The sequence below is a fragment of the Magnolia sinica genome, chromosome 9 (assembly GCF_029962835.1).
Source record: "Magnolia sinica isolate HGM2019 chromosome 9, MsV1, whole genome shotgun sequence".
Lineage (NCBI taxonomy): Eukaryota > Viridiplantae > Streptophyta > Magnoliopsida > Magnoliales > Magnoliaceae > Magnolia > Magnolia sinica.
This window is the reverse complement of record NC_080581.1, coordinates 19,160,451-19,174,054: the sequence shown is the minus strand read 5'-3', so window position 1 is coordinate 19,174,054 and position 13,604 is coordinate 19,160,451. Positions and strand designations below refer to the sequence as shown.

The 13,604-nt window shown below is 37.6% G+C and overlaps 1 protein-coding gene across 7 annotated transcripts in view; it reads left to right on the top strand.

Moving 5' to 3' along the window:
• The window catches only part of LOC131257017 (protein ENHANCED DISEASE RESISTANCE 2-like), a 201,766-nt gene that overhangs the window by 103,890 nt on the left and 84,272 nt on the right, over positions 1 to 13,604 (top strand). For 6 of the 7 annotated variants that reach the window (XR_009177048.1, XM_058258174.1, XM_058258173.1 and 3 more), the window contains one exon: positions 1,809 to 1,910. The exons of the other annotated variant lie outside the window; for it this stretch is intronic. Coding sequence is in view for 5 of the 6 variants with exons in the window: in XM_058258174.1 (XP_058114157.1) it covers positions 1,809 to 1,910 (102 nt within the window). In the remaining variant the exon portion in view is untranslated. The remainder of the gene's footprint in view (positions 1 to 1,808; positions 1,911 to 13,604) is intronic. 7 annotated transcript variants of the gene reach the window in all.

Below are 13,604 nucleotides of genomic sequence, written 5' to 3'. Positions count from 1 at the left end.
CTAAACTTCAGAGCCTTCTTCCAAATCTCCAATTTTGCATTTGTCCCCTTTCTTGTCTTGTCCACCGACATCACGTCATCCGGAAGTAACATACACCAAGGGACCTCATCCCAGACACCAGTGGTTAATTCATCTATAACAAGTGCAAAAGTGTAAGGGCTTGATACTGATATCTGATGAAGAACCGCTGCAACTAGGAGGTCATTATAGTCACCATTAGTTATTCTCACTCTCGTAGTGATACCCATACATGTCTTTAGATATAACTTGCTGTGGCACCTTTTTTCTCATCATCCAGTACATAAATTACCTAGGTACTCCATCATATGCTTTCTCCAGATCTATCAAACCATGTTAAGATTTTTCTTCTATATACACTTTCCATTAATTGCCCAAGTAGAAAAATAGCTCGAGTGTTGACCTCCATGGCATGTAGTGAAACTGATTTTCTGATGTCATTATTTCTTGTCTTAGCCTTTGTTCCACTACCTTCTCCCAAAGCCTCCTAGTGTGACTAATAAACTTGATTTCTCCATAGCTGGTGCAAACTTTGCATTTCCTTTGATCTTGTAAATGTATATCAATATGCTTCTCCTCCACATCTGGCATTTTACTTGCTGCAAAATTCTGTTGAAAAGACTAGTCAAACCAACCAATCTGATTTTACATAGTATTTACCTTGCTTTTATAGTTATATCACGTAGAGGTGCAAATGGACCCCTAAACTTGATTCCTTGATAGTTGGTGCCAACTTTGCATTTCCTTTGATCTTGTAAAAATATACGACTATGTTTCTCCTCCACATATCTGCCATTTTACTTGCTTGCAAAATTTTGTTGAAAAGACTAGTCAAACCCAATCAATCTGATTTTACCTAGTATCTCCTTCGCTTTTATGGTTATATCATGTAGAGATGCTAATGGATTGGGTTAGGTCTGGATTGTTTCGATCTAATTCAGTTTGTCTACGTTTGGGTGGTCCAAACCAACCATTTAACAGTCGAGTCTAGGGAGGAATAGGTCAGGTTGACTTTTAGAGGATTCAAAACCAACCCATTTGATAATTGGGGCAGGGCAATTTTGTAGACATAGGCCCAATGAATTCAAACCCATTCCCATTTTTTGTGGGTTGGGCCAGCCAACCCTAAAGGTTGACCCAACCCATTTGGACCCCTAAAATTATGTCACTGCAGTCTTTTTTCGTCATCCTTCCTAAAGCCGCACCCCCACGCATATGCCTGCTCTCTCTTAGTTCTATCCCTATGCCCACTTCTTCATTCAACAAACTCTGAAAGTAGTCTACTGTCTCTCCCCAATCGTCCTGTCATTCTCCTAGATCCTCAGATCCTCACCCTTGATTCACCTAATCAGGATTTACCTTTTCTCCACTCAATTTTACTTATTGCTTTCCTCAATACTATCACAGTTGTGCACAATTTGACGTGGTTTTCTTTTTCATACATATTTAATAAAATATCTTGGCTACATAAATACATACTTTTGTACATAACAGGCTTCTCTAGATCTTTGATGTAAAACACTTTATTCAAGTTAGCTAGCTTTTGTGTCTGTAGTTCACTACCAAATCATACATTCTATTTGAATCCATTAGCCTATGTAAATGAGGTTCTCTTGTTGAATAGTTCCTATTGCAATGAAAGAACTACCCAAGACACTGTCTCTAAGTTTTAATCTCTGACTCATCTACCTTTTAAATTGTATTTCTTTTTATTTCCATAGCAAGTTCATATTCTCTTGGATTCCCGTAGACTGCAAGTGTAGTAATGCACAACTTCATTATTCTATCAGGTTATGGGAACGGATCCCCTTCTGAAGCTCTTGGCAGTTGACTGGTTTACAGCTGATAAAAACATGGATAGGATTGCTCTGGATCCTAAATGTCTTGTTCAGGTGAAGAAACTTTTTTACTTGCTCACTTCGTGGAAGTGCCCGACACACATTATGATTTCTATGTACAAAAGATTTTCTATTAGTAATGCCTTTCGTTGTACAATAAAGTGACTATCTCTACATTTTTAGATTGCTGCTTGTGTCTACCATTGCAAGTCACTATAGGTTATGGAAAAAAGGTAGTTGGTTATTTTTCTTAGTCTCACAGATCGAGGTCCTGTATTCATAGTTGTTAAGCCGAAATTTTAATCTCTATAAAAGCTATTTTTCAGGCTTATTAATATAAAATCTACAATATATGCATTGGTTACTGTGACTTCAATTCATTATTACTAGGGTTATTTACAATACACTAGTGTAAATTGTATCGTCTTGGGCATATAACCAGTAAAAAACAGCCAGTCTTTCTTAAAAGTTTCAATCAAGGTCATCAAATACAAAGTAGGCCTTGAATGATTGACAAGAAGCATATCTGATTGGAAGTTTTAAAAGATAAAAATAGAGGAGAACAAGAAAAAGAGGGTGTTAATCGCTTACCCTTACCTTCCCTAATCCTTTATTTATAACTTAAACTTCAGCCTAATTACAATTAGGAGACTAAAAACGAGAGAAACTAAGCATAATCTCCTTATACAGTACGTTGTAGTTGAACAGGGATTTGTGTACACCATCGGTTGTGTACACCTCAAGTATGTATAGTTCCGTGTGCACACTAACACTCCACCTCAAGTTGGTGCATGGATATTGTTCGTGCCAAGCTTGGAATTGATGGCCTTGAGGTGTGTTGATGTGACTTTTGTGAAGATATCTGCTAACTGATCTTCTAAACGAACAAAAGGCGTATGTAGAAGCTTGGGGGCTAATTTTTCTCGAATGAAATGACAGTCGACTTCAATGTGCCTTGTGCATTCGTGGAAGATCGGGTTTGATGCAATATGGATAGCCGCTTGATTATCATAATGCCATGGAATCGGGGGAGACGTCGTGAGCTCCATATCTTGAAGAATAGCTTTCACCCATAGTAGTTCATAAGCTGCATGGACCATTGCACGGTATTCGGCCTCAACAAAGGAGTGGGCAACAATGAATTGCTTCTTAGTTTTCCAAATAACTAGGTTTCCACTTACGAATGTGTAATACCCTGTAGTGGAGCGTGGATCAGAGGAGCCGGCCCAATCAGCATTGCAGAACCCACTGGTATTTAAATGATCATGATTTGAGTAGAGAAGACCATGACCAAGTGCAGCTTTTAAGTATCGAAGGATCCAATAAACTGCTTCAAGATGGTGCCGATAATGTTGTTGCATAAAGTAGCTTACAATTCCAATAACATATGAGATGTCTGGTTGAGTAAAGTTGAGATAAATCAGACAATCCACTAGTCGATGATACATGCCTGGATTACCAATTTTGTCTGATTATCTCTCATGCAACTTATGATTTCCCTTTATAGGTATGTCAATAGGTTGAGCACCAAGCAAACCTGCCTTGATTAGCAGATCAAGCACATACTTACGTTGGGACAAGAAGATTCCATGTTTTGAGCGAGCCACTTCAATTCCGTGGAAGTACTTCAGCACCCCTAAATATTTCATCTCGAATGACATAGCCATAAATTTCTTAACATTGTCTATATTAGTAATGCTTGAGCCAGTTAGAATAATATCATCAACGTATATGACAAGAAATGTCGTGTTGCCATTTTTGTGTTTTACAAATAAATAGGGACCAAAGGTGCTTCTTTTAAATCCAATGGTAGAAATTGTATTGCCAAGCTTTTCAAACTAGGCCCGAGGAGACTGTTTGAGGTTGTACAAAGCTTTTCATAGACGAAAAACTTTGCTGGTCTGTCCCTTAGGCTGAAAACCTGGAGGTAGAGCCATTTATATTTCTTCATGAAGATCGCCATGTAAAATCATGTTTTTGATATCTTGTTGATGTAGAAGTCAATTACAGTTTACAAAGATGGACAATATGATATGGATAGAGTTTAATTTTTCTATCGGGGTAAAGGTTTCATTATAGTCTTCACCATACTTTTGAGTGAAGCTCTTAGCAACTAGTCATGCTTTTTATATGTCTATAGTAGTATCAGTGTTGTATTTAATACTAAGCTTCCATTTGCATCCGACGGTATGTTTGCCTGGTGGAAGAGGGACGAGTTCCCAATATTCTGTTTTTCAAGGGCATCCATCTCTTCTTCCATAAGTGCTTTCCATTTAGGGTCACCAAGGGCATTTGCAACCTTGGTTGGTTTAGAGACTGGTGATAGAGTGGAAAGGTAAGATTGATAAGAGGGAGAGAGATTTTTGTAAGATGCATTGTTACTAATGGAATGATGGGTGCATGACCTAGTTCCTTTGTGGAGAGCAATTGGGAGATCCACCAGTTATGGTTCAATCATTGAAGAGTGGAGGTGCTCGGGAGTAGGGTTCTTCTTACTCTAATTATAGACTTCGAGTTCTTTAGTTTGGGTGGGGCTTGGATCATCTTCATTTTGAGACTCATCTATGACAAGGAGAGGAAAAGTTGTAAGATGTGTACTGTCTGTGTATTGAAATAAGGCACATTTTCGAAGAATGTAACATCCTTAGAAATATACTATTTTTATTTTTATTATTTTTAATTTTTTAATTTTTTTATTGACAGGACATTAACAATATTATCCTTTCTGAGAGTTGGAGTACCCTAAGCACATACATTTTATTGATTGTGGTCCTAGCTTTTTGCGAGATGTTCCATGATTATGGAGAAAGCAACTGCATCCGAACACCTTTGGTGGTAGGGTAAATAGATATGCATGAGGTTGCAGAATCTGTAATGGGTAGTTACCCTTGAGCACATTAGTCGAAGTTCGATTGGTTATGTATGCTGCGAAGAGAATGGCTTCATCCCAATATGCTCTTAGTATTGACATGCCTATCAATGATGACTGGGTGACCTCTAGCAAGTGTTGATTTTTTCATTTAACTACTCCATTTTGTTGTGGTGTATAAGGGCATGAGGTTTGAAATTCTATGCCATGATTTACAAATATTTTGTAAATCATGGTGCAAATATTTGCAGGCATTGTTGTATCGAAATGTTTTAAGTTTGGCTTTGTCTTAGGGTAGAAACCATTTGACGAAGCATCTTTATAATTGATGGGACTTCGTCGCGACATTTTAAAAAATAAATCTGTTTATATTGTGAGAAGTCATCAATAAATGATAGGAAATCCATGAAATTGAATAAAGAGACTAGAGGAGTATGTCCCCAGACATCTGAGTGAATAGGTTGAATTAAGCAAGCAAGACATCACAAGCCAGTGTTCACTCTCCCATTCATCATAGGTGGGATCATTCTGATTGGGCTGTGTTTTGATTCCTATAATGTATCCTAGTTGTTTCCGTGCTCCGATATACGTTCAGGCGGCTTGGGACCACTCCAAATAATTTGTGCCATCTAGTTTTATGGTAGTTATTGTATGACTAGGGCTGTCCATATGTCCAGATGGAATCTGGGCATGTTTGTTTTCTCCCATTTTAAAAGAAGAAGAAAAAGAAATGAAAGATAACTCTTAGTTCAAAGTACCCTCTTGGTGCTTGAGAAAGGTCCAGAAAGTATAAACAACTTGAGGTGGAGTCCAGTTTGACAGATCTGAAGCAATAATGAGAGGTCCAGAGATCTGAAGGTAGTCCGAGCTTCTAATCGGATCCCAATAGGGGGCCCACAAAGCACATCGGCAGAAATAGGTGGTCCCAATACTAGAATATGGTCCCTGACAAAGTCTTGAACAGGAAACCCAACGAATCACGTGGTTTGGGAGGTAATGCAGGGAAGCGAAAGGAGATTCCGGTGTGTTCCGACTGTGCTGGACTGGTTTCGGTGCAGTTTTGACATCAGAATCAGGTTTTGGACTGATTTCTGTGCAGATATGGTGGCTCTAGGAGTGATTCCGACGAGACCTGACAGTGCTACTCCTTTTTGTGTGGATCCAGCACTGGAAATCAAAGCAGGGCTAAGTTCCAGCGAGCTGTGATAGCACCAGAGGTATTTCTGGTGAGATTTGATGCTGTTGGACCTCTTTTTGTGCAGATCTGGCACCAAAAATCATGTGGACTGATTTCTGGCGAGCAGTGGTGCCCCGGAGGCGTTTTCGATGAGATTCGATGACATCGACCCTTGTATGGGAGGATTCCATGCTTGAAATCAGATCTGGATTGACTTCCGAGGAGCTGTGGTGGTTGTGGAGACGTCTCTGGTGAGATTCTGATATCTTTGCTTCCAGAAATAACTTCCAGAGGAAAAACCCCTTTCAGATGAGATAATGATGAGCTACGATTGCATCTGTGGAATGGTGATGGAAGATATATCTCACTTTAACTATCCTACGGGAAGAGAACACAAGACCTAATCGACTTTCAAGTTAGAGACTTGCGGCAGAGAATGGGAAGAAGAAAGAAGAATGATTTGGGGAAAGGATTGGATCAGATATGCTCTGATACCATGAAAATTTAGAAAGAGAAAAAGAGAGGAGAACCAGAAGAAAAAGGGTGTTAATTGTATACCCTTACCTTCCTTAATCCTTTATTTATTACTTAAAATTCAGCCTAATTACAATTATATTACAATTAGGAGACTAAAAGATGGAAACTAAGCACAATCTCCTTATATGTTACATTGCAGATGCACAGGGATCTGTGTACACCTCAGGTGTACACAGATCTGTGTGCACACTAACACCGATAATTTTATTAAGTATGCACCCATATACTTGATGTTTGATTTTGAAATAGCTCTGTTAAAAGTGTCCTTCAGTCAGGTGTTCCTTGCTCAGCTTTGAATGATTTGGAACGATCCTTGTGGGGCACTATATCCCTATTCTCAAATGGAGAGATATTTGGTGGGAACGCCTTAAGACTAGGCAAAGCTTAATTTCATAGGAGTGACAAATGCAACCTCCGACAAGCTTGTTCTGGTGGCATTTTTGGTAATGATGTGGGTGAAGTTGGGATTACTTGCACTAGGCTGACTGCTCTTATCAAGGCATGTGTCAGCATATAGTTTGGAAGTACATGCAGGGTTCGACGTGCATATGGGTGCTTTTGGAAACTTTTCATTTACTAGTCCTTGGTGTGATAAATGCTACCTCCAATAAACTTGTTCTGGTGGCACTTTTGGTAATGATGTGGGTGAAGTTTTGATCACTTATACTAGGCTGACTGCTCTCATCAAGGCATGTGTCAGCTTATAGTTTGGAAGTACATGTAGGGTTTGACATGCATATGGGTCCTTTCGTAAACTTTTCATTAACTAGTCCTCAAGAGTTGATCCTTGAGTTTGCAATGGCATGTGACTTAGCAATGGCAAATACTTCTAAAAGAGGAGATTAGCATTTGGCGACTTTAATGAGTGGGTAGTACTTATCACAAATTTAGTTTTTGCTGAATAAGAGGACATAATAGTGAACATGAAGGGGTTGTAAAGTTATACTAGGTGAACCCTTACTACAATGTAGGCTAGCGGGCTTAGATGTATGCATTAAGAATTGAAAATGATGACGCAAAATTAAAAGTTTATCAAGAATATGATGGTTGAGTTCAAAAGGGGAAATATCAGTGTTATTTAGAGAGACTAATGGAAGAAGGTGAGTAGAATCCTAAAGTAGGGTTAGGGAGTCGTGGACACGGTTGACTGAATAAAAAGAATGGTGAGTGAAGTCCCTAGGCAATCCACTATGCAAGAAAGGTATACAACGAAACATGATGGCGGGGATGAGGTATTGGAAGCAGGCTGCAAAAAGAGGTCCAGTTATAAACGGTGGGAGAGAACTAGTGCTTTCACATAATGTATTGTCGTTTTGGTAAACATTATGAAATTGGTCGAATCTTTTAATCAAAGTTTAGATGATGTAAAAAAAAAAGACATTAATACACTCATAACTTCAAAAAAAACACAATCATTTTCCTTTGTATAAGGTCTTAAACTATGCTTTGTCTAACAAAAGTGATGCAACTATATTTAAAATTAGTTGATATAATTTAAATCATAGAAGACATGTATGAAAACATAACCAATGCATTCAAAAGCCAAATCTGTCCTACAACGTACGATGCATTTATTTCAAAAAATATATTTTTAAAATTATATTAATTATACTGATACGGACACCAGACCATTCAAAGTATATCAACGTAGAAGGCGTGCGTTACCCGTGTCAATGTGGTTAGATGACAAGTACGGGTCAGGTCTCTAGAGGTTGAAGACCTTACACGTGTTCGTGACATGTGTAAGTTGCTTGAAGGAGACGTTTGGACCATTGGATCGCAAAGATGGTGTGATCGGACAGTTGGATCGTCACGGCCCATCTTCATTGCGCTATCGCCGAGGTCCATCGGGCATCTTGGATTTGAATTTAGTTTATGAATTTTTTATTTACTCGAGTTTTGAGATAGTGTGCGTACAATTTTGTGTGCAAATTTCTTTTTTTTTTTTTTAAAACTTTTTCCAGTAGGGATATTTTGGTCATTTCATGTAATTACGAATTTATAAGGGCATTTTGCCCTAAACCTAAGGGATGCTATGTTATGTTTATGAAAAGAAAGCTTTTGCTTCTTCAAGACTAGACGATCCCGTCTTCGACTTCTAGTGATTAGAAGAGGGCATGAGGCCCAGGGAATAGATTTCTCATCTTCTTCTTCTCTCTCCTTCTTTCTTTTCTCAAGGTACTCTTTTCTTCATTTTCTTATAAATTCTCTAGATCTAGAAGCCGATCCATTTTCCTTTTCATCCAAATCTTTAGATCTTGGAAGATTTTCATCCCCACATTTATATATTTTGGCCTACTTCAAATCCCATCGCCTGAGGCCTTAGATTTGATGAACCATCAAATTTATTTATTTATTTTTTCTAAATTTTCCAGATTTCCCAATCCAAAAAATTCCTATTTCCTGGATTAGAAAATCCACTTGGATCATTAGGCGGACCTATTGCAAAACGTAAGTCCTATCTTTTGCTAGATCCAACTAAATTCAGATTTTAAGGTTCAATACAACGTACTTGTGATGGATGACCATGATCATTGCTACATTCTCCTTATTTCCTTTTTGTGTTTATGATGTATAAAGCTGATTTTTATTATTATTTTATTTTATTTTATTTGTTGTTAAAGATTGCATAAACCTGTCCTTTTCAAATACCACATTCATTTAGGGTTAGATTAGGCCATCTTACATCATATACTTAAAAATAAATTTATTTTTGAAAATAAATAAATGAGTAAGGGTAATGTTATAACTAGCATAAACTTGTAAATAAATAAATATAAGTCTTAAAGAACATTTGGTCGATGTAATTTTTTTGTAAAAACATTTTATTTATTTTTTAATTAAAAATATATATTTTTTTTCAAAATCGTGGCTGATGTTATAATCAGCATAAACTTGTAAATAAATATAAGGGATAAATAACATCTGGTGAATGTAATTTTTTAAAAGAAAATGATTTTATTTATTTTAATTAAAAAATAAGTTTTTTCAAAAATTCCAAACAGTTCTGTCAATTGGTAGATTAGCCTCCAAGCACTCATCACATGATTTTTCCGCAATCTAATTGCAAGCTAAATGGGTGAAATTGGGGAAATTTCAGAATTTCCCAAGATTCCTCAATTTTCCCCAAATTCAAAAAATAGGAGGTCAAAATCCATGATTGAGCATACAAAACATGTAAAATCATGGATTACTAATTTCGTTATACAAATTTCAAGCAATTTAAACAAGAGAACAATTTAAATTATCAAAAATTCATTGATTGAGTTTCTAGTACCAACATATTTCTAGCAAAAAAAAAAAAAAGGAAGAAGAGAATTTTTTTTTTCTTTTAGCAAAATTTTTGGAAGGGGACCAATGCAAGTGCGATATCATCGATATGTATCGATGATATTAGGGAACTTGTAGCAATAATATTTCCAGAATATCATAATTATCGATATATCGTTTGTTCATTGCAATATAACGACCGATACTAGAAAGTTTCCCAACTACAGCCCAGTTTCATATTGGAACCATGCGATATCGATTATATTGTCCTATATATTGGTTGATACTATCGATATTGGAATCACTAGAGAGAGAGATATGAAGAACCCATTTGAAAATGATAAAACCGAAGCAGAAAAGCAATAACCAAATATAAAGCGCAAGATGAATTGTATTTAGAGGTTGAGAAAGAGAGAGAGAGAGAGACAGAAAGAGAGAGAGAGAGAGAGAGATCTACATAATAGTAAGAGGGAGAGGAGAAGTAAGGACAAATAATATTAGATGGATCAAGTATTGAGGACTAGTGTCTTGGTGAAAGACAATGAGTTCTAGAGATGTGGAGATGCTAGTTTTGGAGGTTATTGAATGAAAATGAGGACACAAGATAGAATTGGGAGGCCTTGGACCATCGGGGTTGGTGCCATGCTATATTATTATAGAATTGGGGTAAATGTAAATGTGGCCTTAACGAGGGCGAAGAAAGGATAGGTTGTATGGACAGATAAAATACCTATAAAAATGTTGAAGATAACGGGCAAAACTGTATTAATTTGGTTAACTAGATTTTTCATTATTTTTTATAGAAAAAATGCTAAATGAATAGAGAAGCATCATGATACCTATTTAAAGGAAAAAAGGAAATTGTACAGTTGCATGCCTACACCAACTATTGGCAATCAAACTTATGAACCAACCTATGAAGTTCTGGAAGGTGGTGATGGAACAAAGATTAAGACAAAAAAGGATATCAGAAAATCGGTTTGGTTTCATTCTAGGGGGATCAACAATTCAATTCTCTTTTTCTATTATACAATTAACGAAAGTACATAGATAAGAGGGAGAAACTATGCATGATTTTTTTAGATCTTGAAAAGATAGAGTACCTCGGGAGGTTATGTGGTGGGTGATGAGGAGCAATGCTCAAAGTATCGACATTGCACTATGTATTGCACCCTTGGGGAAAGATCGGGAAATATTGCATGTATAATGTAACAATAACATATCACGATCTAAAACATTGAGGAAACTTTAGGACAATGGTGGAACTTTTTAGTGAAACATTTGGAGATGTATACACATGATTATGTACTTAGTACTCAAAACATTACAAAAATAAATACTACGGATCGTAGTTTTCCGTTGTTTAAGGTAGAAAACCATGCATTATCAGCCAAGTGATGCAATTTTATAAAAATAACTCATAGTTGAGTACTCGCCTCCACTGACCAAGTGCATAATTTTGATGGGGCATTGAAATTGGGTAAATACCTCATCATGAAATACCTTAAACATATCAAATATTTCATGTTTAGATTTTAGAAGATAAACCCATGTCATCTAGGTGCAATCATTAATAAAAGTAACAAAATATTTATATAAAAAAAGAGAGGTAACAAGGGTAGGACCCCAAACATCTAAGTAGACCAACTCAAGTGGTCTGGGTTTCCTCTTAGATGAACTAGGAGGAAAGACAATATGATGATGTTTGGAGAATGCACAAGTTTCACAGCATAACAGGTTAGACACAGAAATTGAAGGAAACGAAAGTTTTAACCTAGACAAGGATGAGTGCCCTAAGTGGCAATGCCATCTAGACACTGACTCCCTATTTAAGGACATGGCACTAGACGCTATCGTAGGTGCACATCCAAAAAATAAATGCCTTCACGTTCATGGCCCCTGCCAATCATTTGCTTCGTCTGGAGATCATGAAACACACAGTGAGAAGGAAAGAAGGTTACTGAGTAATTCAAGGATTTCATAATCGAAATGATAGATAATAGGTTAAGGGGAAAGCTGGGAACATGTAGAACTGATGACAAATGCATTGATGGGGAAAGCTTTAATGGAACCAGTTCCAGATACATGAGTTTGGTTTCCATCAGTAACGATGACAAAGTGTGACTTACTAAAAGGAAGATGGGAGCTAAATAGGTGAGGCTTACCAGTCATATGAGTGGTGAATCCAGAGTCAATGACCTCAGGAGAAGAGGAGACATTGAGAGCATTACTTGATTGCGCTACAATGGCTCTGGAAGTGTCGAGAACATCACGAACATTAAGGCGTTCCAATGCATCATAAGCTTTGCGAGTCAAAAGAACAGAATCATCCGAGGAAGGCTTCTCCACTGCAATCGGTTGTGAAGTCTTCTCGGAACTAGTGGAAACACTATTTGTTACAGACACACCGGCCTAAAGAGGACAACCAACAAGTTCCCAACATCTATCAAAATAGTTATTTGTGCCCCCCACAATCTATACAGATGTAAGGTCCTTTACGTCCTCGTCCTCATCCACCACGGCCACGACCACCAGGATCAATGCCACCGTCCTACCTTGGTTACTCGATCCATTATTACGTCCATGTCCCTGAGCACTCCACATTGGAGCTCTAGAACTGTGGCTGAAGGAAGGTCAGTCCCTAGCAGCATACATGAATCAATCAAACAGAGCAAAAGTAGGGGTGGATGATGTATGGACCCTTTGACACATGGTTTAGATAGTTGTTAGAGGAGGAAGAGGGTTCATGGCAACAGTCTGTTTTTGAACCCTAATTAGAGTTGAGGCCAAAGAGAAATTGCATTATTCTAGTTTCTTTACGTTGTTTTCATGCATGCTCACTGTCCATTGTGCAATGGGAAGGGAGAGGATGATAGAGATCCAACTCATCTTGCATACCACGAAGAGCTGAAAAATACCCATTTGGGGATTCATATTGAAATTTCCCGATGTTTGAGGTCAACTGGAAATTTTTGGATACATTTTGGGCTTTTGAATACATATTATGAAGAGTGTTCCATATCCTTTTTGCTGAGGTTAGGAACATTACATAATTGCTCACAGTGGAGTCCATAATATTAAGTAGCCAAGCCATGACTTGGCAGTTCTCTTTGTTCTAGGTCTCGAAATTCCCATCTAAGGGATTTAGTGGTTCATCCAATGTGTTGGAAAGTTTGTCTCTTTCCCTTAAAAACAATTTCATGGATTGAGCCCATTGTAGATAATTGTTACTGTTCAACTTTACCATTGTAATCAACAAGGGATTTGATTATTAAGATCCCACCCTATATCCTAAAGAGATTTTGTCCTCCATAAGCGTCCACGAAGAAGAAACCTAAACAAAAACAATTCATAAAGTAAGCACACACTATGTAAGAGATGCAAAGTCACACAAATATGAGTTCCAGATGAGGACTTGGGGTTCTCAAAATAGCTTTAGACTTGGAATCAGGTGTGAATATATCTCACACACCAAGAACGTCAACCCAGACATACATCGGAAGTTCTGGTGTATGTTTAGAGCCCCAAGGACCCCAAAAACAGCCCAACCAGACCACCTTTGGCCTCACCGGTCATCCAAATTTCCCCCTCAATGAAAAATACCACTTTAGACAATCACATAGGGTAAAATCGACCCATCATATGAAAAAAATTCCAAGAAATCTCCATCTATTTGAGCAGAATCACAGAAAAACAAAGATTGGAGGTTTTTCCGTCTGATGAGAAATGTGGCTCAACATACCTTAGATGAGCTCCAAAAATTCTACAAAAATCACCATAAATTTTCTAAAATCTAGACGCTCAAACTAGGTTCTTCTCGGTCGAAAATAGTCCGTATGAATTATACGGTGTTGGCATCAGTCGTACGGTTGCTGACGTCAATAGGCTCTTGTAG